The sequence below is a fragment of the Gorilla gorilla genome, chromosome 1, assembly GCF_029281585.2.
Source record: "Gorilla gorilla gorilla isolate KB3781 chromosome 1, NHGRI_mGorGor1-v2.1_pri, whole genome shotgun sequence".
Lineage (NCBI taxonomy): Eukaryota > Metazoa > Chordata > Mammalia > Primates > Hominidae > Gorilla > Gorilla gorilla.
In genome coordinates, this window is record NC_073224.2 from 240154492 (window position 1) to 240176604 (window position 22113).

General features: G+C 65.4%; 1 protein-coding gene across 7 annotated transcripts in view; it reads right to left on the reverse strand.

Moving 5' to 3' along the window:
- The window catches only part of AGRN (agrin), a 37396-nt gene that overhangs the window by 11937 nt on the left and 3346 nt on the right, over nucleotides 1-22113 (reverse strand). For 5 of the 7 annotated variants that reach the window (XM_055381828.2, XM_055381812.2, XM_055381822.2 and 2 more), the window contains exons 3-12: nucleotides 9680-9727; nucleotides 4075-4290; nucleotides 3586-3810; nucleotides 3281-3505; nucleotides 2878-3084; nucleotides 1555-1773; nucleotides 1280-1474; nucleotides 989-1189; nucleotides 755-903; nucleotides 573-678 (exon numbers count right to left, since the gene is read on the reverse strand). In XM_055381828.2, coding sequence (XP_055237803.2) covers nucleotides 573-678; nucleotides 755-903; nucleotides 989-1189; nucleotides 1280-1474; nucleotides 1555-1773; nucleotides 2878-3084; nucleotides 3281-3505; nucleotides 3586-3810; nucleotides 4075-4290; nucleotides 9680-9727 — 1791 coding nt within the window. Of the gene's footprint in view, nucleotides 1-572; nucleotides 679-754; nucleotides 904-988; nucleotides 1190-1279; nucleotides 1475-1554; nucleotides 1774-2877; nucleotides 3085-3280; nucleotides 3506-3585; nucleotides 3811-4074; nucleotides 4291-9679; nucleotides 9728-10306; nucleotides 11198-22113 lie in introns of those variants that run through there. The other 2 variants (XM_055381843.2, XM_055381844.2) reach the window with 2 other exon arrangements.

Sequence of the window (22113 nt, forward strand, 5' to 3'; positions counted from 1 at the left end):
CACAGGTGAGGCTCCCACATCTTACGCAAGGACATGTCTGTAAATGCAGGTCCAGGAACACACAACACACAGAGCATCCAAAGATCACGGACACGCAGCTCTGTGCACAGACACACACAGCTTCCTTGCAAATCGAGAAACGGACATCTGAAGACGTCAGCATGCATTCTCACCCACATTCCTCCAAACCGCACAGTTAACGCCCCTCTGCAGACACACATCTGTGCACGCGCATCACACACACCGGGCACCACTTTTACCTAATTGATGTGATACATCGACCGGATCGACGTATGCAGAGAAAGTGCCCACACGGTGGGGCCCCGCATGGTTCACGCTGCCTCTCGGCACTGAGGCCTGGCCTGGTGCACGCCCACTGACTGATGGACACACACGCCCACACACGCAGCTGCACAAACGTGCACAGGCACCGAAACTGGACGATGCTCACTTACAACACAATACGCACGTCCACAGGGGCCCACCGCAGCACACGGGCACGCCCACATCCAGACACGGAAACCCAGACGCCGCCGCGCCTGTGCCTGAGACCCCACGTGCAGCCGGCTCACCTCGGCAGGCTCCCTGGGCCGCTACGTAGAGCCCTCGCTGTGACTCACACCTGGCCTTCTTCAGCTCACACTCGGTGCTGTAGGTGACCCCATCTGAGCCGCACACCTGGAGGGTGGTGTCAGTGTGAGCGGCCGCAGCCCCGTCCCCGCCGCCCGCCGAGAGCCAGGGGTACGGGGCTCACCGGGCTGCCTGGGACACTCTGGCAGCTGAAGTCACAGACACACGGCCCGTCCTCCGAGTCCTCGTCCCAGATGCCGCCGCGCTGCCGGCACAGCTCCTGCTCACAGTCACCGTCCTCCCCAGAGCCAGAGCCTCCGGAACCACACTCGGCTGCGGGGAAGGGGAGCAGAGTCACCCAGGGGCTTCTTGTCCAAAGCCAGAGCCCAGCAGTTTTCGCCAGCGACCCCCGGCCTACCCTGCTCGCACGGCCCTGCCCGGGCCTCCTCGATCTGTGTCTGCTGGAGGCAGGCGGCTTCCCGTAGCTCGCAGGCACTGCCGTAGGTGACACCGTCGCTGCCACACACAGGGCCAGGTGGGGGGTGCTCACACCGGGGACACACACACTGCCCTGCCGAGCACACAGCCCCAAAAGCACACACGGCATCTCCACAGGTCTCTGCAGGAGACAGAGCCAGGCAGGGGTCGGCAGGCCCAGGCTGAGGGAGGCACAGGACCCCGGCCCGCCCGGCCCCAGGGCCTCACTCACCACAGGGTCCAGCTGAGGTCACGTGCAGGCTGATCTGGTGTGTGCAGGCGTGCACGTGCAGCATGCACTCGCTGGGGTACGTGTGCCCGTCAGAGCCACACACGGGCTGGGCCAAAGCCACGCATTCAGAGGGGCACACGCAGCGCCCGGTCTCGGCCTCGCACAGGGCTCCAAAGCGGCACTGCCCGCAGCGGTCTGGGGAGGAGCTTCCATCACCAGGCGACCAGGAACCTCTCTCTCCCCGAACCCCACCAGACCCCTCACCCGCCACTGACCGCAGGGTCCTCTGCGTGCCACCTGGACCTCCCGCCCGAGGGTGCAGGCCGTGGCCTCCAGCTCGCACGCGCTGCCGTATGTGACGCCGTCGCTGCCGCACACGGGATCGTAGAGGCTCGAGCACGCCCGCAGGCATTCACACGCTGCCTGCCCGTTCTTCACAGCACACGTCGCCCCAAATGCACACTGCACCCCGAGGCATGGGGACGGGGCCTGGTCTGGGAAGGACACAGGGGCTCAGTGGTCCCACAAGCCCCCCCTTGGCTGCAGGCAAAGCCCCCAGCCCCACGCAGCAGTCCCTCTCCCAGGGAGGGGATGGTGGAGGAAGAGAGAACACAGGAGAAGGGCCAGATGCGCAGCAGACACGGCAGAGAAAGGGACAGACACGCGGCAGAGGCAAGCGGAACACACACCCAGGAGTCCCCGGTGGCTGTGGGCGGGGCTGCCCCCAAGCTTGGGGCTTCCTGATTGTCCACAGCAGGCTATGGGAGGGCCAGGCTTCCCCAGCCTGCCCAGGCCACTGACCCCTGACCACCAGCATCCCCAGGACACCCATGCATGTGGGGGACTCTCTGTGGGTGGGAGGAGCCTGCGCCCCCAGAGTCACACCCAGGGCTGCACGGGGGAGGAGGTGTCTGTCCACTTGCTCTGAGGACCACAAGGCCAGGCAGCAGCAAGCCACCCCCCCTGCCGCACCAGGGGCAGACCTCGGGCTGCGGGCTCCTGGAGGGCAGGCACGGCACCTCATCCTGCCAGCAGGTCAGGCTGGAAGACACAAGAGGCGGAGCCAACAGGGAAGAAGAGACCAAAGAGAAGAGACAGACGCAGAGAGAAAGACCAGAAAATGGGCGAACTGACCAAGACGAACACAGGCAGGCAGAGCCACGGCAGCCAGGCCCACCGGGACACGATGGCCACTGCCTCCCCCTGGCCCTTCAAGTCCTGACACTGCCTCCAAAACGGCCGACGGCTGCCCATGTCCCAAGAGTGAGGACCCTGGTGGTGTGTCCAGCCTGCCCACCCCAACAGCCTGTGCTTACAGCGTGGAGACACGCGGACAGGCCAGAGGACCCCCAGGGAGGGCGTGGCTGAGGGCAGGGACCAGGGAGCCTGGACAAGGCCCCGCCTCTGCCTCACCAGCCCCCAGGTATCCAGGTACCCTCCGCACACAGCCTCCACCCTCCCCAGAGCCTTCCCAGAGGGACCGGCCCACTCCCAGGACCCCAAGAGGAACATGATGGATGAAGATGGCATGTGATGTCCAGGCAGGGACTGACGCAGGAGCAGCCCACCCCGCCTGGCCTCCACCCCGGGGCGCTCACCACACGGGCCCTGGTGCTTGCTGGGGATGGCACGCTGCTGCCGGCACTCGGCCTGCTGCCGCCAGCAATCACTGTCATACGTGCGCCCGTCCTGGGCACACACGGGCCTGTAGGCCCCGTCACAGGTGACGCGGTCGCAGGAGCAGCGGGGACGGCCACGGCGGGACAGGCACACCGCATTGAACCGGCAGGGCTCCAGGCACTGGTCTAGGGCGCAGGGGTGAGGGAATCACGGAGAGGCCGGAGCACCCTCCATCCCTGCCCTGGGATGTGCGGGGAGCAGGCGGCCCTCCCGGGGGGAGCCGCCCACCTCGACCCTGGCACTGGCCGGAGCCCTCCCAGGGGAAGCTGCCCACCTCGACCCTGGCACTGGCCGGAGCCGTCCCCCGGGGAAGCCGCTCACCTCGACCCTGGCACTGGCCGGAGCGCACTTTCTGCAGGAGGAGACCCCGGGCGGCCCCCGATCGGCCCATGACACAGTCGTTTTCGTAGGTGACTCCGTCGTCCCCACACACTGGCGCCTGCCGGGCAGGGCAGCTCTCGGGCCGTAGGAGCATCTCAGGGCGCCGCGTGCGCGGGTTCACACGGCAGCTGCGGCTCGGGTCAGGGAGGGCGCCCTGACAGGGGTCTGGGGGTCGAGGGCAGGAGTCAGGACGCTGTCGCCGCGCGCCCACAGAGGTCGAGCCGTGCGCCCGCCGCCGCGCTCACCACAAGGGCCGTCGAACTTCTTGAAGACATTCTCCTGGCGGGCGCAGGCGCGGCGCAGGAGCTGGCACTCGCCGGGGTAGTCGGCGCCGTCGCTGCCGCAGACGGTCCCCTCGGGGGCGCCACGGCAGGTCGCGGGGCACAGGCACGAGGCCGTCAGCCCGTCGGCCGAGCGCGCACAAGTGCTGCCGAAGCTGCAGGTCACGTTGGAGCAGGGGTCCCGCGAGCCTGCGGGCGGGGCTTGCCGGTCAGACGGGCCGCCCCCGCCCCCGCCCCCGCCCCCGTCCCGCTTCGCCCCCCAGGCCCCTCCCAGCCCCGCTCCTCCCCGCCGGGCCCCGCAGGCCCCGCCCCCGCCCCCGCCCCGCTTCGCCCCCAGGCCCCGCAGGCCCCGCCCCTGCCCCCGCCCCACTGGCCCCGAAGCCCCTCCCAGCCTCGCTCCCTCTCATAGGCCCCGCCCCTCCGCTCCCCAGGCACCGGCCCCGCCCCGCTCACCGCACGGCCCGCGGCTGAGCAGGCGGATGCGGCGCTGCTGGCTGCACTGCGCCCGCTGCAGCTCGCATTCGTTGCTGTAGGTGGAGGCGTCCGACCCACACACCGGCGCCACCACGCTGGGGCACGGGCTCTTCTTGCAGACGCAGGACGCCCGGCCCGGCCCCTCCGCGTTGGGCTCGCACACGGCGCCGAAGCCGCACAGCATTCCCCGGCACGCTGGGGCGGGTGGGGGAGAAAGCTCAGGGTGCCGGGACGCCCGTACCCACGTCCACAAGCCTGAGAGACCTTGCCGTGCTCGCAGCCCGCGCATTCACCCCCCCGCACCGCATCGGGGGTCCACCACGGACACGGACACGCGTGCGTGCGCTCTCACAGGACCGGCCCTGCCCCTCGCAGACCCCGCCCGCCGAGGATTCCCGCCAGCCCCGGGCTTCTCCAGGGATGACCTTTCTCCCCCACCCCGCCCCTGCAGGCGCGGAGAGGGGCGTCTGCCGCAGGCGGCACCCGACTCTGTTTCTGCGACGGGCGAGCACCTACTTCCCACCCACCTCGTGGGCCCCCAGCGAAAAGCAGAGACGCCTCGAAACCAACTCGGGCACAAGCAGTCCAGGCCGCAGTTCTGCTCAGGAGCTCCTTCCACATCGGCACCGGAGCCCCTCACCGATTCACCCCATGGAGCCGGGGGAGCCCCTTCCCGCGCTGCTGCAGCGTCCAGCACAGCTGAGCCCTGCCGCCTCCCGCCCGGGTCGCACCCAGGTCCCGCGTCTGGCCCTCAGGGGCCTGAGAGCCCCACCGGGACGGGGTGTGAGGCCAGGTCACAGCTCTGGCCCACCTCTGGCGCCTCCCTGACCGCTCCCTGCGCCTAAGATGGGTGGGGAATCTTCTTGCCTCCGTCTCCCCAACTCTTCCCCAGCTTCCCTGGAGAAGTGCAAATTCCTGGCCTCCGCCTCTACTATCTCTTATTCTCCCTGGCCAGCCCCCTACCCGCGGCAGGCCTGTGCCCTTCTGCAGCCTCCCATCGCTCCCTGGGATCCCTGGGGCACCCACACGCCCCCTCCTCCCTGGGCATCCCTCTGGCCCCCCACCTCACTCTTGCCTCCTCCATCGCCCTCACTCTCTGTTAAAGCGAACTTCCTTCTTGGAGAGGTGCAGGAACTGTTGCTCATTTTAGTTCTTACAGCTGCAGACCACAGCACCTGACACACGTCCCATCACCAGACCTCAACGTGGCCAACAAAGCTGCCTCAAGCACGTTAAAACCCAGAGCCCCTGCGGCAGCCCATCCTGAGCACCCCCACCCCCAGCATGGCCCACCCAGGATCAGGGAAGGGCCCGTTAGGGGCTGCAGCTGTCTGGATTTAATAAATGTTTAATTGGGCCCAATTATCATTAATAAGTCATGTCAGAGGGGTGGCTACCACCCATCACTTCCCAGCAGGCTCGTGAAATGGGGCAGGAGGAAACCCCCCCATCTCCAAGGAGGGTGGGTGCACTGGGAGCTGGAGCCAGCTGTTGCTATAGCAACAGCCCACCCCAGGCTCTGGCGCTGTCTGTCTGGGTGTCCCTGCCCCCACCCCAGAAGGCTGAGTGAGGGCCATCAGCCTGTCATCCCTGCAACCTACCCATACTCCCCCCACCAGATCCCTGTCTTCCTCCCCAAACCTTGGCTGTGCCCCCACCCCTCTTCTGCTCCCCTCCCACCTCAGGTCTTGCAGCCAGGCTGCTCAGCTCTGCATTACCCACTGTGGGAATGTGGGCAGGTTATCACCTGCCTGGGCCTCAGTGTCCCCTTCTGTGAATAGGAGCAATAGGACCTACCTCCCAGGATGGTGGGGTTAAATGGGCCAGTATCTGCAAAGCTTAGAGGCTGCCCACAGCGCTGTGGCCCGTCTGCTGCCATCGTAAGTATAGTCATGAGGGCTGTCATCACCACTGGCCTTCCCCCGTCCTGGCTCAAACCAAACTCAAACCACATGCACCCCTGGCCCCTTCACTTCCCTTCTGGTTCCCCTTCTCTCTCCCCTCAGCACCTCCCTCTCCCTTTGGCCCTGCCTTGTCCAAGGCCCTGGGACTCCCAGTCCAAATGCAACGGGCACCTGCCGATGCCCAGCCAGCTGTTCTCCTGGGCTTTGGCTGGACCTGTGGACCAATGGTTCCCCCCAGGTCCCAACCCCATGGCCAAGGACCCAGTCACCTCCCTGCACCAGGGCTCCTGAGCCTTTCTCCCCTTTTGGTCACCTTGGCTCAGCCAGACCTCTCCCAAGGCCCTGACACCATGGCCAAGGGCACTGTTCCTGGATGGCCGGCATGCTCCTCATCCACCAGGACCCGCGGCTCCCTCCATAGTCCAGCCCGAGGTCCTGCTACGTCCCAAGACAGAGCCTTGGGGAAGAAGGTGGTGATGGCAGCTCACCAGGGTGAGCGGGGCTGGACTGCTTGCAGGGGCATGGAGAGCAGGCTCTGGGATGGGAGCCTAGAGGTACCTTAGGGACAGGCTCTGAGTGACCAGCTGCTAGACCAATGTGGCAGGGCAGTGGAGAGACCTTGGGTACCCGGCGGGACCTTGAAGCCAGGCTGAGCACTGGCCCCCCCATCCCCATCTGGTGTGCAGGGCCAGGTCCTGGCCCCTTCCCCTCTGCCTCCAGGGCCTCAGAGAGTCGGCTCCTCTTGGAATGTGGCCCCAGCTGTGGAGTGGAGGTGGATCTCCCTCACAGCATTTGATGGTGTGACACTGCCGGCCAGCCCAGGGTTTAAAGGTCACAGTGCTGGTCCCTCCCTCCTATCCCCATCCAGGCTGGAAACACATCTGCCCCTCAAGAGTGAGCTCAGGAATCACGGCCTCCGGGAAGCCCCACCCCCCCATTCTCGGCTCACACTGCGGGCTTAGGTGAGGGGCCGCTCCCACCACCGTGCTGAGTCCCCACGGGCCTAGGGGATCATAGAGGCTCCACACGAGATCACCTGAAGACAGGTGCGCGTGGTGATGGCACACATGCACATACCCGCCAGGCACAGCGCATCGCAGCAGCCACGCCCCGAGATGTCTCCCCAGCCAGCTGGCAGGAGGAAGGTGAGACATAGCTGAGGCCACCTGACAAGGCCACACTGCTAGAAATGCCAGCACTGGGCTCAGACACATCTGTGCTCCGGTCACCTGCCCACAGGGCCCCTCATAGATGCAGGTGACACACCTAGGCCCCTGAGAGCCCTGTGTTCCTGATGGGTCATTTTTGGGGGTCCTGCCATGCCTGTCTTAGCTCCACCTCCTGCAGGGGCCCCTCCCCGGCCACTCGGCCTCCCCACCCACTCTCCCGCAGCGTGACGGGGCCTCCCACCATGTGCAATGCTGGAGGCGGCAGTGCTTTTTATAGGAGCGAGTATATTTAACTCCCTTCCTGGTCCTGGGTAGGCTGGGGGATGGAGAGGATGCCCCAGCCCTGCTGTGAGCTCTGGCCCGTAACTGTGACCGCAGTTAGGTGGCCTGTGGGTCACGATGGCCTTGGTGTGGAGCCCTCCGTGACTGTGTGGCAGGGTGGGCTGTGGCCAGGTGAAGGGGGCAGTGTGTAAAGAAAAGGAGACACTCCCCAGCCTTCTGGGTGTCAGGAAAAGAGGCTGAGAACACTAAGAGAGGGGACCTCCCACCTGAGCACCTCTTTAAATCCAGTTGGCTCCAGGCCTCTGGCTCACAGGTGGTGGAAACTCAGTTCTTGCCCTGGCCCTGCCCGGCCCCAGCCACCAGCATAGACCTGCATAGACCTGTCTCCTCCCCAGGACCCAGCCCACTGGGAGGGTTCAGGCCCCTTCCTGCAAGACTCGGGTCCTTCCCTGAGTCCATACCCTCCTGCCCCCAGTCCTGGGGCTGCCAGGAGGGAGAGGGTCTTCCAGTACAAGCCAGCTGCTCACCTACCTGCTCTCCCAGCCTGTTGCAGGCCCCTGCAACCCCGTGTCCCCTCAAATGCCTCAGGTCACAAACCACCCATGGTGCTGTGCTGCCCTGACCCACAGAGCTCCTGAGTCTCAGGAAGGGGGACAGCAACCCCACCAGCACGAGGCCCCTCAGAGGCCTCAATCACCTTGGCCACGCAGACCGGTCTCCTCTCCCCACAGTCCAAGAGAAGCCTGGTGCTCTGAGGAGCCTTTGGGATCTCGTAGGAACAGCCTGGTGGGGTTGGGGGGTGGGTGTTGGAGGGCCATCAGGGGCTGGGGGCCAACAGACAGGTTGCAGGGCTAGAGCCCAGGGGTAGGACGGGTTCCCACAGCCACCATTCCCCATTCCCGCTGCCCAGCTCCTCACCCCAGGCCCAGCGCTGCCCCAGGCCAGAGTCCCTGGGACCAGGAGTTGAGTAGCCAAGTGTGGGAGAACCACTGCCCACTTGCTGGTGTGCGGCTTCAGGAGCAAAGCACAGTTGACTACAGGTCACCCCAGCCTGGCAGGCGGTCGAGGAAGCAGAGTGCCTCCATCTCACACCCCTGAATCCAGCTCCGGTTCCCAGGTGCCTAAACTCCACACTCCCAGGGAAGACCCCACCCTATCTTTCAGACCACTGAGCATCCCAAGCTGCCCCCACCCCTGCCCCCACCTCTCAGCACAGGTGGGCATCACAGGGCCCCCTGCCAAGGCCTGGCCACCTCCTCCAGCCATCATCCCCCACTCCCAAGACCTGGAAAGTGGCCGAGACGATCTATCCAGCCCAGGGCTCTGTCTTCAGATCACTTCAGGATTCCCCAGGTCATCCTTCCCACCCCATGTGCTGGTCAGGAAGGCCTCAGCACAGCCCTCACACAGACAGCCCTGCACACACAACTGAACGCAAGTGAGACCCAGTGATGGGGCAGGTGCTCCTTCCCCACCTGCTGGAAACGACCCCAGGCCTGGCGAGGGAGCCACCGGTCCCCCCGTCCGTGTTCCTCTGCAGTGCTGACCACTTCCTCTCTTCCCCTCACACCACCCCAATGACAGTGGCCCAAACACCAGGAGCACCCCGGGGAAGACAGGCCCCACCTCACAAAGCAGGTCAACAAGGTCAACCCGCCCCCGCCATCACTCGTGCCCCCCCATGACAGCCTGCAGAGTCCCAGGGACAGACTGCCGCCCTCCAGGCCCCTCCCCAGACAGCTGTCGCTGATCAGGCCAGGGCCCTCCCCAGACAGCTGTCGCTGATCAGGCCAGGGCCCTCCCCCAGCTCAGCCTTCCCTGCAAGCTCCTGTCCACTTGCAGCCTCTGTCCAGCCCCACCCCTTGCTGAACAGGGAGAAGGGAGGACAATGGAGCGGAGCCCCCTGACCGGACTCTGGCCCCGCCCTACAGGCCTGACATCACCTCACAACCTGTGGGTCCCAGGACTTGTTCCCAGTTTTGAGGCTGAGGGGGCTGAGGCCCAGAGAAGTGAGAGCCGAGGTCCAGTGCCGTCAGGCGGCGGCCTCTAGACCCCGAGTTCCTACCGCGGCCCACCGCTGCAGACTCCCAGGACAGACCCAGGTGCCCTTGTCCAGCCTCCCCCTCACTCCAGACACACTCCACGCATCTGGGTGCACACCTCCAAATGGCCCCTGACTCCCAAGAGTGCCACAGCCCATCCAGGTCCCCCGAACTCAGCCCTACTCACCATCAGGAGGCGTCGGAGGCACTGGAGTGAAGTGGGTCCCGGGTTTATCTGGAAGAAAACAAATCCCCAAGTTAGGCTCCTCTGAGCAGGCCCCTCCCTGTCCCATCCCTTTGCCCAGCCTGGAAAGGGGCACCCCTGCCCCCCCACCCCGCCAGCCCCAGGGATCCAGGCTGGGGAGGCAGGGATGCTGAAGGGTCCAGCCCTGACCCCACGGGCTGGCTGAGGTCTGAGACAGAGGCCCCTGCTTTTCTCTGCCCCTCCAGCCAAATAGTCATGGCCTGACCCCTGTCAGATGGGGCCCCAGCCACAGGGGTGCAGGCAGGACCCCCTTCCCCGGAAGAGTCCACCGCAGGTCCTGCCCTACCCCCAACTGCCGGCTCTCTGTGTAGCCGGCTGCCCCTCCCTCCCCAGCTCCCGCAGAAAGTGTTTCTGCAGCTTTGGGTGAGGGCCAGGCCCACTGAGAGCCCAAGGACGGCCTCCAGGGACCGAGGGGTCCGCAGAGTGACCCATCCCATCCCCGGGAAGCTGCCGGGAGCCCCGCGGACCCGCCGCGGCCTCCAGCCTCTATGTGCAGGGGCTTCGGGGTTGGGGCTTGGCCAATGCGGCGCCCCGCCCGCGGCCACCTACAGTTGTTGAGGAACAGCAGCACCGCGAAGCCGAGCGTGGCGGTGGCCAGCAGGATCAGGCAGGCGTTGCAGGGCACCATGAAGCCTCGCACCAGCAGGGAGGCGCCAGGCGGCTGCCGGGTGTCCCGCGCCAGCGGCAACGGAGGCATGGCCCGGGGCTCCGGCTCTGCGTCCCACTCTCAGAGCGTGGGGGCTCCTCACGGGGTGCCCTTGGGCCTCTTCAGGGCTGCTCGCCCCATCCTGGGACCCCTGGGGCGGCGGACCGCAGCTGTGCCCTCAGAGTTCACCCAGTCACAGCCCTGGGGGTGCCAGGTCCCGGCTCCAGTCCTCCAGGCTCATCCTGGGAGGAGTGCAGAATTCTCCCGGAGTAGAAATCCCAAATGTGGGCTCCGAGGCAGGCGGAGGAGGGACTGGGAGCCCGCGGCCACCCCTGCTGCCCACAGCCTCCCCGGGCTGGCCGCCAGCGCTTGGTCTTCCCGGAGCCCCCGGAGCCGCGCAGGCCGGAGAGGCGGTGCGCGCGGCAGGTGCGCGGGGTCCGGGCGCCGAGGGTCTGCTGTCCCCGTCCCCGGCAGAGGCGGAAGCGGCGATAGGAGCGGGCAGGCAGGAGGGGCGGCCGCGTCGGGAGCGAGAAGAAAGCGCCGCCTGCGGAGGCCGCGCCGGGTCCCGGGCTCCCTCCAGCTCCCCTCGTCCTCGCGGGGCTGGGGAGGTGAGTGAGGGGCGAAGACGCCGCGGAGGGAGGGTGGGAGCAGAGACAAAGGAAGCCGCCTCCAGGGACCCCGGCGTCCGCGGGGAGTTCCAGAGGATCGGGCGGATGCGGACGGGAGAGCGCCGCACAAAAGGGAACGCCGGGCAGGCGGGGCTGGGGCTGGGGCTGGGCCCGGGGGCGCTGGGGCTGGGCCGGGACTGAGGCTGGGGTGGCTGAGGCTGGGGCCGAGGGTGGGCCTGAAGGTGTTGGGGCTGGGGGTGGGACTGGGGGCGCTGGGGCTGGGCCGGGGGTGGGACTGAGGCTGCGGGCGTTCAACTGGGATTGAGTCGAGGGCAGCGGTGGGGCTGGGCCGGGGGAGCAGGGGTCGCGCCGGGCAGGGTCGCGTGCTGGAGCGGAGGCGGGTGCGGCCGGGGCAGGTCGCGGGAGGAGGAAGCGCCTGGGGAGCAGGGGCTGGGCTGGGCGGGTCCGCGCCCCGCACCCGCGGGGGTGAATCGGAGTCGCCGCAGGGGGCTCGGGGGGCCGCGTGCGCCCGCGTGTGCGCGTCGTCGTGCGTGTGCCCGCGAGTGTCTGCGCCCGCGGCCCCACCCTGGCGGGGCGTAGGTGGGGGAGGGCCCCAGGTGCGGCGCTAGCTGGAGGGTGGAGTGAGGTGAGCGGCCCAGAAATCGCCTCGCCCACTTTCCCCTGGGGATTGACAGTGGCTCCTCCAGTCGCCGGCGCCCCCGACTCCCGCGCGGGGCGGGGTCATGCAAATGAGCCCCATGCAAATTGCGGCGGGGACTCCCTGCGGGTCCGTGGGGCTGGAACGCCCCCAAGAGGCCGTTCCGGGAACGTCCGGGCCCTGACGTCACTGCGGCCCGGGGCGGGGAATGGGGGTCTGGGCCCATCTGGGACTCCTGACGCGTAGTCCGGCGTCCCCACACCCGCCCCCGTAGGTCGCCCCTCTCCCTGGCCGCTGCCCAGCCGGGGGATCCGGGGGTAAGGGAGGGGCCCGTCCGGTCCGGTGTGTGCACCATCCCCTAGAGTCCATGCCAGGCCCGACCACCCTGGAGGCCAGAATCTCTCGGTGACCGCACCTCAGCGCCCCGGCACACCCCTGGCCACCCGCAGCCTTTGGAAGGGACCCCTGCGCACCCATTACCCTGCCCTCTCCTCTGTCCCTGCAATGACCTACCCCATTCCCCAAGCCCCAGCTCCAGGAAAGCAAGGACCCGGCGCCAGGGCGCTTCTGCTCCGCCAGTCCCCTCCAGCACCGCGGACCAAGCCATCTGCCACACTCGGTCTCACCCACTCTGCAGACGACAGTTGCCGGCAGCCACCAGTGCCACCGCGTGGTCACACCCAGGCCTCACCTCAGTCCACCCCAGAGGACCCACTGCCCACACCTGCTGCCTTCCTGGAGTCCCCCAGCCGGGTGTCTGGGCCCCTCAACCCCATGGCCTCCATCTGGACTCTCCCCAACGCCTCCTTCCCTCCAGGTGCCCTGTCTCACCTCCTGGTCAGCCTCCTCCAAGGGCCCCAGCCAAATCCCACCAACCCCACCTTAGCTGGGAAGGTCCTGTCTTGCCAGCTCCCTCTCTTGGGACTCCTTTCTACCCCACAGCCAGGGACCAGAACCATGCCCCATCACCCAGACAGGAGGCCTCCACATCTCTACGGCCCTGGAACCTGGTGTTCCAATGAAACCTTGCAGGAAAATCCAAACTCAGCCAAGGGTTCTCCCCCACCCCAAGCCACGTCCCATCCAGAGCAGCTGTCAAAGGAACCACTTGGAGACCCACCCCTGCTTGCCTCACTCTCTCCTCAGGGGAACTCCTACCCCAACCACCCCACCCTGCTGGACCTTGGCACTGTCCACACCAGGCTGACAGTGTTCCGGCGGCGCTGACTGTGGGTGCCCCGGGCAGGGTCTGACTTTTTATCTCCCCAGCGCAGGGTGTGGCCCAGGGATGAGAAAACCCAGAACAGGACTTGCTGTGCAGAGGCAGGTGGTTCACATGCATTCCCCATTTCTCACCTCCCAGCTCTGAGTCCCAGGGGCAGTGCCAGGGTCAAACCCAGGCCGTGCTACCAGGTCACGCGCCAGCCCGCCTGCTGCCACCACCTTCAGCCATGGGAACTCTTGGCGGGCTCTGCAGGAGGAGGACAGGTACCACAATGTGGGAGGGGTGGGGGAGCCCCAGGTACGGGCTGGCAGAGGGGGCCTCAAACACTGCCTGGGAAGTTTGCCCCCACACAGAGAGACCCTGGGATCTGCCAGCAAAGGGGGCCCAACAAGCTGAAAGTCACGTGGGGGGCCTGGCTGCCCCAGGCCAACACTGGAATGAGGCTTAGGGCCCCTTGGGCTGGGCCAGGGGAAGGGGAACCAGGCAGGCAGCCTGGCCCCACCCAGCCCCAGTCAGTGTCTGAGCCCCCCACAGAGGCCCAGATGCCTTCAGAAAGACAAAGGGCCATTGAGGCCCCAGGCCCAGCCAGGGAGGGAGCTCAGGCGACATGAGCTATTTTGGGATCTTCAGACAAAATCATTCAGCCCTGACCAGCCCACGCAGGCTCATGTGCAGGAAAGAGTACTAGCCCCCTGGTCCCTGATCTCACACTCACAGCACCATGCACCGCACACACATACACACACATGCTGATCTCACACTCAGCACCATGCACTGCACACACACACATGCTGATACACTCACAGCACCATGCACTGCACACACACACGCTGATCTCACACTCAGCACCATGCACTGCACACACACACATGCTGATACACTCACAGCACCATGCACTGCACACACACATGCTGATCTCACACTCAGCACCATGCACTGCACACACACACACACGATCTCACACAGCACCATGCACTGCACACATACACATGCTGATCTCACACTCACAGCACCATGCACTGCACACACATACACACACGTGCTGATCTCACAGCACCATGCACTGCACACACACACACATGCTGATACACTCAGCACCATGCACTGCACACACACACGCTGATCTCACACTCAGCACCATGCACTGCACACACACACACGATCTCACACAGCACCATGCACTGCACACACACACATGCTGATCTCACACAGCACCATGCACTGCACACACACACGATCTCACACAGCACCATGCACTGCACACATACACACATGGTGATCTCACAGCACCATGCACTGCACACACACACACGCTGATCTCACAGCACCATGCACTGCACACACACGATTTCACACACTCAGTACCATGTGCTGCACACACACATGCTGATCTCACATAGCACCATGCACTGCACACACACACATGCTGATCTCACACTCACAGCACCATGTACTGCACACACACACACGGCCACACAATGGGTATTCCTGGCCTGCCCAGCACCACCCCTGCTCCTTGACCCCCACTCTGCCCCATTCAGCCCCACTGCCGACCCCAGCCCCAGCCTCAATTCTCTCCCTCCACCTGCCCACATAGACGCGGGATGTCCCCCTCCCCCTACCTGCCTGCATAAACACTGATGTCCCCCCCACCTGCCTGCATAGACACTGATGCCCCCCCACCTGCCTGCATAGACACTGATGCTCCCCACCTGCCTGTATAGACACTGATATCCCCCCATCTGCCTGCAGAGACACTGATGCCCCCCACCTGCTTGCATAGACACTGATATCCCCCCCACCTGCCTGCCTAGACACTGATGTCCCCACCTGCCTGCATAGACACTGATGCCCCCCCACCTGCCTGCATAGACACTGATGCCCCCCATCTTCCTGCATAGACACTGATGCCCCCCACCTGCCTGCATAGACACTGGGCATCCCCCCACCTGCCTGCATAGACACTGATGTCCCCCCACCTGCCTGCATAGACACTGATGCCCCCCCACCTGCCTGCATAGACAGATGCCCCCCATCTTCCTGCATAGACACTGATGCCCCCCACCTGCCTGCATAGACACTGATGCCCCCCCACCTGCCTGCATAGACACTGATGTCCCCCCACCTGCCTGCATAGACACTGATGCCCCCCGACCTGCCTGCATAGACACTGATGCCCCCCACCTGCCTGCATAGACACTGATGCCCCCACCTGCCTGCATAGACACTGATGCCCCCCACCTGCCTGCATAGACACTGATGCCCCCCACCTGCCTGCATAGACACTGATGCCCCCCACCTGCCTGCATAGACAGATGTCCCCCCCACCTGCCTGCATAGACACTGATGCCCCCCCACCTGCCTGCATAGACACTGATGCCCCCCACCTGCCTGCATAGACACTGATGCCCCCCCACCTGCCTGCATAGACACTGATGCCCCCCACCTGCCTGCATAGACACTGATGCCCCCCACCTGCCTGCATAGACAGATGTCCCCCCCACCTGCCTGCATAGACACTGATGCCCCCCCACCTGCCTGCATAGACACTGATGCCCCCCACCTGCCTGCATAGACACTGATGCCCCCCCACCTGCCTGCATAGACACTGATGCCCCCCACCTGCCTGCATAGACACTGGGCATCCCCCCACCTGCCTGCATAGACACTGGGCATCCCCCCACCTGCCTGCATAGACACTGATGCCCCCCACCTGCCTGCATAGACACTGATGCCCCCCACCTGCCTGCATAGACACTGATGCCCCCACCTGCCTGCATAGACACTGATGCCCCCCACCTGCCTGCATAGACACTGATGCCCCCCACCTGCCTGCATAGACACTGATGCCCCCCACCTGCCTGCATAGACACTGATGCCCCCCACCTGCCTGCATAGACACTGATGTCCCCCCCACCTGCCTGCATAGACACTGATGCCCCCCCACCTGCCTGCATAGACACTGATGCCCCCCACCTGCCTGCATAGACACTGATGCCCCCCCACCTGCCTGCATAGACACTGGGCATCCCCCCACCTGCCTGCATAGACACTGGGCATCCCCCCACCTGCCTGCATAGACACTGATGCCCCCCCACCTGCCTGCATAGACACTGATGCCCACCTGCCTGCATAGACACTGATGCCCCCCACCTGCCTGCATAGACACTGATGCCCCCCACCTGCCTGCATAGACACTGATGCCCCCCACCTGCCTGCATAGACACTGATGCCCCCCACCTGCCTGCATAGACACTGATATCCCCCCCACCTGCCTGCATAGACACTGATGTCCCCACCTGCCTGCATAGACACTGATGTCCCCCCCACCTGCCTGCATAGACACTGATGCCCCCGCACCTGCCTGCATAGACACTGGGCATCCCCCCACCTGCCTGCATAGACACTGATGCCCCCCACCTGCCTGCATAGACACTGATGCCCCCCCACCTGCCTGCATAGACACTGATGCCCACCTGCCTGCATAGACACTGATGCCCCCCACCTGCCTGCATAGACACTGATACCCCCCTACCTGCCTGCATAGACACTGATGCCCCCCACCTGCCTGCATAGACACTGATGCCCCCCACCTGCCTGCATAGACACTGATGCCCCCCACCTGCCTGCATAGACACTGATGCCCCCCACCTGCCTGCATAGACACTGATGCCCCCCACCTGCCTGCATAGACACTGATGCCCCCCACCTGCCTGCATAGACACTGATATCCCCCCCACCTGCCTGCATAGATATTGGGCGTCCCCCATATCTTTGTGCAACATTAATTTTGTCCCTCAATCCCCACCCATACACTGGGAAGGCATGTTCCCCTCACCTCCCACCCATATGTTCCCGTGTGGACACAGGCACACTCTGGTTGGGCACCCGCAGGTACTTATCCTGCCCTCAGAAGGCAGGGGTTGGGGCCTGGAGTGGGTGGAGCCCTGGGGCTCTCTGGCAATTGGCAGGCCCCAGAGGGGCTGGGGCTCGGTTCCTTTGGAAAGGGTGGCGTGGCTGTGGGCGCCCTTGGCCCACGAGGGGCTGGGGCTCGGTTCCTTCGGAAGGGGTGGTGTGGGTGTGGGTGCCCTTGGCCCACGCACCTCACACAGGCTCGAATGCAGACACTGACTTCCGGTCCACCCAAACGTTCGGTGCCCCCAACCCCAACCAAGGAAAACAGCTGGCGTGGACCGGTCAGTGCCCACAGGTGCTGCCAGCCAGGTGCGGGGGGGCGGGGGGCGTTTCCCCACGGGAGAGAGAAGGGCCAGCGGGGAGACGGCAGTTCCGAGGCAGGAATCAGCTTGCTCCCAGCTGTGGGGTCACGGCAGCTGACGACTGCGCCCCAGCCCTCTCTCCCACCCCGTGTCCACAGCCTCTTTCTCCCACGGTTCTCTGCACGGGCCTTCACCCCTCAATGCACAGCTCCTTCCCGGCTTCCCTGGGAAGCCCCGTGGAGGTGCCAACCGTGAGTGTGTGAATGGGGAAGGCACTGATGATGAAATCAGTAAAGGTCATGGTGAGCCCTGCTCACACCCCGGCCTCCCCTGGAGAGAGAAGGGGGCACAGCCCCTCCCCACCAGCTGCTGTGGGCCGGGGCCGCCGTGGGCCGGTGTTTGTGCTTGTGCTTCTCCAGCGGGGGGTGCGTGGGAGCCTCCCACCTGCGGACACACAGCGGCTTGCTTCTCCTAGGGCCCAGTGTGAGGGTGGCCAAGATGGCTGCCAAAGGGCGGGGCAGGGAGGCTCAGGCCAGCGACAGACCCCCGCTCCCACCCTGACCAGGCCTGGTCTGACTCCCAGACTGCCCTGCTGCCCCCAGACAGAGCCCCATCTGGGCAGGGGTGGGCATCTGTGTCAGTCTCGAGGTCCCGCAAGCATGTGAGGGACTGTGACCCAGGACCCTCTCCTGTCCTCACTGCCGCCCCAAGGGACCCAGCATGCCTTCATCTCAAACCTTCAGAAACCACACTGGTCATCTCAGAGGCAGCGCCTGCAGAAGGTCCTGGGCCCTTTGCCAGACATGGGGCAGCGTGCTGGATGCACTGAGCAGGGGGCAGGAGAGTGGACAACCAACAGCAAGCTGAGGCGAGACACGTGCACGAGGACAGAGGAAGAGCCCAGCTCCGAGGCCCCCTGGACAGGCCAGGGTCACCCACCACCAGCCCCACACTGGCAGCACCGGCCCGGGCTGAACCCAGGGACATAGAGTGGTAAGAACCATGGCCCACTAGTGGAGGCTCCAGACAGAATTCTGAAGTGCACAGGCTGGTACATCTGAGGCTGCAGGCACGTGCACACACATGCGTGTACACACACACACAAACACGTGCACACACACAGGCCACACAGCTGGAAACAGCCGGCTGCCTGTAGGACACAGCGTGCCCCTTCTCCCACGCCTCTGCTCCGTGGGGGGACTGCAGGAGGAGGGGGCTGGGAGGGGCCGTCTCCCTTTCCCAGGTCCTGCTGTGAGCTGCCCCTGGCAGGGGGCCTTCCTCAGAGGAAGTTCCCAGGATCTGTGCTAGGGGGAGAGGCCCCTTCGGAGGGGAGCTTCCCTCAGTGCTGCAGGCTCCGCTAGAGACCTGCCTCATTCCCTAGATCCCAGCCACAATCTTGCCACAGCCTGAGGGGCGCACAGGACTGCTCTGAGCCCCAGTGCAGCTCCCAGCAGCTCACCCAGCAGGCAGGAGGTGCAGGGGTACAGAGCCTCCTCCTCCAGCGGGCGACTGTCCATGGGGTGATATCTCAGCCCTGCACTTCCTTTGTCTCATCTCTGAGGGGCAGGCACCTCCTGGGACCCCGGGGTTCCATCCTGAGGTGGGCGGGCCACCACGGTGTTTCCGTCTGCAGCCCCGGCCCCGCTGGGCTTCGGGGGCCCTGGGGAGCCCAGTCCAAGTGGGGAGGGGGGTGCCAGAACCAGGACTGCAGGGAGGGGGTCCATTCCTGCCCCACCCAGGCCGCTGGTGGGGCTGTGGACCTGGGTCCCACAGGTGGAAGCAAAGCCCTGGGCGTGGGGCGTCTGCTTCTGCAGTTGTTTTCCACCCTCCTGCAGTGATGGGGGCAGAGTCAGCCCTTCAGGAAGGAAGCTGCACGGGCCTGGCTGGAATGACCTCTGGCCGGACCTGTGGCCCCGAGGTCCTGGAGCAGCCCCCTTCCCTGGAGCAGCCCCATCCTGCCTTCTGCAGGCTGTGGGGCTAATGATTCCCTCTCCTGATCTTGCAGGGACAGGAACCTGTCCTCACCCTAACCTCCTTCTCCCCTACGTTGGCCTGGAGGCTGCAGCAGGTGCCATCCCCACCACCACCCACAGAGGCCCCACCAGAGCGGCCAGTGTGGACAAGCGGGAGCGAGCCCAGTTCCAAAACAACCTTCCCTCTCTAGTCTGCAGGAACAATGGAGCCAGGGCTGTTCTCTGGGTGGGGAGTGAGGGGTGGGGTGGGGTCTGGAAAAAGCCAAGAGTTCCTTCCACCAGCTCAGCCCGGCCCTCGCAAAGAGGTCGTCTCCACAGAACTGATCAACCCGATTCCCCTACCCCTCCCACCACCTCACTCCCTTTGGTTTCAGCCAGCAAAGCCCCCCCCAGGCCAAGGCAGGGGCAAGCCCAGGAGAAGTCAAAGACGGGACAAGTTCATTCACGCAGGCGGGAAGCACCGAGCCCCGACTTCCCACCAGGAGCCCCGGGGTTGGGATGGACAGAGGTGGGCCCTTCACCTGGCAGACCCCCCTCCCAGCTCCAGGAGAAATAGAGGTGGGGCCCCAACTTCCTACCAGGAGCCCCTGGGTGGGGAGACACAGAGGTGAGTGGGGAGGGACAGAGGTAGGGCCTCCGCCCTCCCACCCGGCAGACCCCCTCCCAGCTGCAGGAGGGAGATTGGGGCAGCAGCCTGGAGCCCAGACCTGCCTGGGGGAGGGCCAGAGAGGGGCTCATGGGGTGGGGGTGGGGGAACCAGGGGGCAGGATGAGAACCTGGAGTCAGGAGGGGGCAGGAGAGGGTGGCAGGAATGCGGAGGAGTTGGGGGCAGGAGCTGAGCCCTGGGCAGGAGAGGGGGCTGGGCCCAGCCCTATGGGAGGTCCTCCTGCATCCCAGAAACCTCCCCCAACTCCTAGACTGCCCCACACTGAGGGGAGCCTGGTCTGGGGCTGTCGGGCCCCTCAACCCCAGCACCTATGCTGTCCCTGGTGCCGTGGGATTCTGGGCTTCCCCTAGGACTGCCGTCCTGAGGCCTAGACAGCTGGCCAGGCAGGGAGGAAGGGAGGGTGCACACACCGGAATACAGGCGGGGCCGGGACTAGGCCGCCGGGACCCCGGGCTTCAGAGCTGGGCAGGGCCGGGCTGGGAAGGCGCCAGACTCACTCTGACCCTGGCCCCCTGCCCTGTCCCTGTGCCAGGCCCCGGCAGGGGCAGACAACACTCCCTTTCTCTGCTCCTGGCTCCTAGCAGGGAGGGATGGGCCCCGGGCGGCCTGGCCGGCCCTCAGCCAGGAGTCCCTCCTGGGGGCTTCAGGGAGGCTCTAGGACCAGCCTTTGTGAGGTGGGCTGGGAGGGCATGGGCAGTGCCCAGACAGGCCAGGGTGGCGAGGGCCGGAGGAGTCGCCCGCTCAGCTGCCAGCCCTGGGCAGCTGGCACTGCGGAGGCCAGGCCACTTCCCTGACAAAGCAGGGGCGGGGGTCTCCTTCCGGAGGGAGCAGCGGGCCTCCCCCGCCCAAAGGTGGCGCAGAGGGAGGAGACACATACCTGTCTTAGTTATGCCAGGAATGTGGCTCCCTAGGCAGAGAAGGGGGGAGGAGCCTTTCTGAGGGCTGTTGACTGGGGGAAGGGCCTCGGCTGGGCAGGGCCAGGAAGACCTGGCAGGGCCAGGTGAGAAACTGAGGAAAGGAAGTCCTCAGTAGAGCTGAGTCCAGGTGTGGCACAGCAGCAGGTGCACCTCAGGCGGTGTCCGGGCAGGGGTGGTGAGGGGCGTGGCCCTCCCCGACCTGGGGAGCTCAGAGGGGCCTTTGTCTCCAGGATGGGGTTCTCATACAAGGTGGGACCCTGTGGTCTCAGGGGTAGCTTCTGAAGACTAGGGGCTGCCCAGACGTCACCCTGTGCCCTGGGAGGTGGGGTCGGAGTCAGATGGGGAGAGGTCAGCTAGGCTCAAGCCCCCTCCATCCATCCCCCTCACTAGGGTGAGGCCTTGGCTACCAGAGGGCCCAGGGTGGGGTTCAATGTCCTTATCTCCTACAGAGCAGGAGGTGGACCCACCTCCCACACCACCCAGGGTGAGGGGAGGGGTGGGCACACAGAATTGTCCCTTCTCCAGCCAGACTGGCTCCAGAGACCTTGTCCCTCAGGGCTCACCCCAGGCTTCTGGGAGGCATTTACCCTGTCCCGGCAGCCAGGGACCCCAGCCACCCGAGATATCCCTGGTCTACTTCCACAGCAGAGCTCCACATGTCCCACCGGAAGCTCCTGGGCTCCCCACTCCTCATGCTGTTTCCCTCCTGAGGCTCCCCTTGGCCCCTGGCTCACCTGGAAGGCCCCTCCCATGACAGTCCTCCCTGGCTAACCCTCCCCTGGCCAGCCCCACCCCAGGGGGTCCGGTGGCCACAGCCCCTCCCGGGTGCTCCCCAAGCTGCATACTGGCTGTGGGTCCCAGGCTCCCCACCTGGAGCTCGTCCCTGAGTGCGACTGCCCACGGCTGGGCTAAGCCACACCCACCTGGCAGGGGCTCCCCACGGACCCTCCTCCCAGCGCTCTGCTCCGCCTGGGCACTCGCTCCAGAGCCAGGGCCTGGCACACGTAGAGCGGCTTCGGTAAGATGCAGAGCCTCGTTCGGCCGGGGTGACTCTCCTGCCATGTGCCCTCTGACCCTAGAGCAAGTCCTCAGCTACTAAGTCATGGACTCTCGGGCTGGACCCACCTGGCTGTGGGGTTAGTGATTCCCTCTCCTGATCTTGCAGGGACAGGAACCTCTCCTCGCCCTAACCCCCTTCTCCAGCTCCTCCTCAGCTCCCGACAGCCTATCCTGAGTCCACGATGCCCCCATCTTTTCCCCAGACCACGAGTGCCCAGAAGAGGACCAAGGTTATCATGTCCTCCCAGTGGGGGACCCAGGGGACCCTCCTCTGTGCTGCACTGAGGCCCTGGACCCTGAAGGCAGCTTGGGGACCACTGACCACAGGCTGGGGAAAAGGCCACAGCGTTCCTTATTTTGGGTGCTGTCCCTCCCCCTGCACAGCC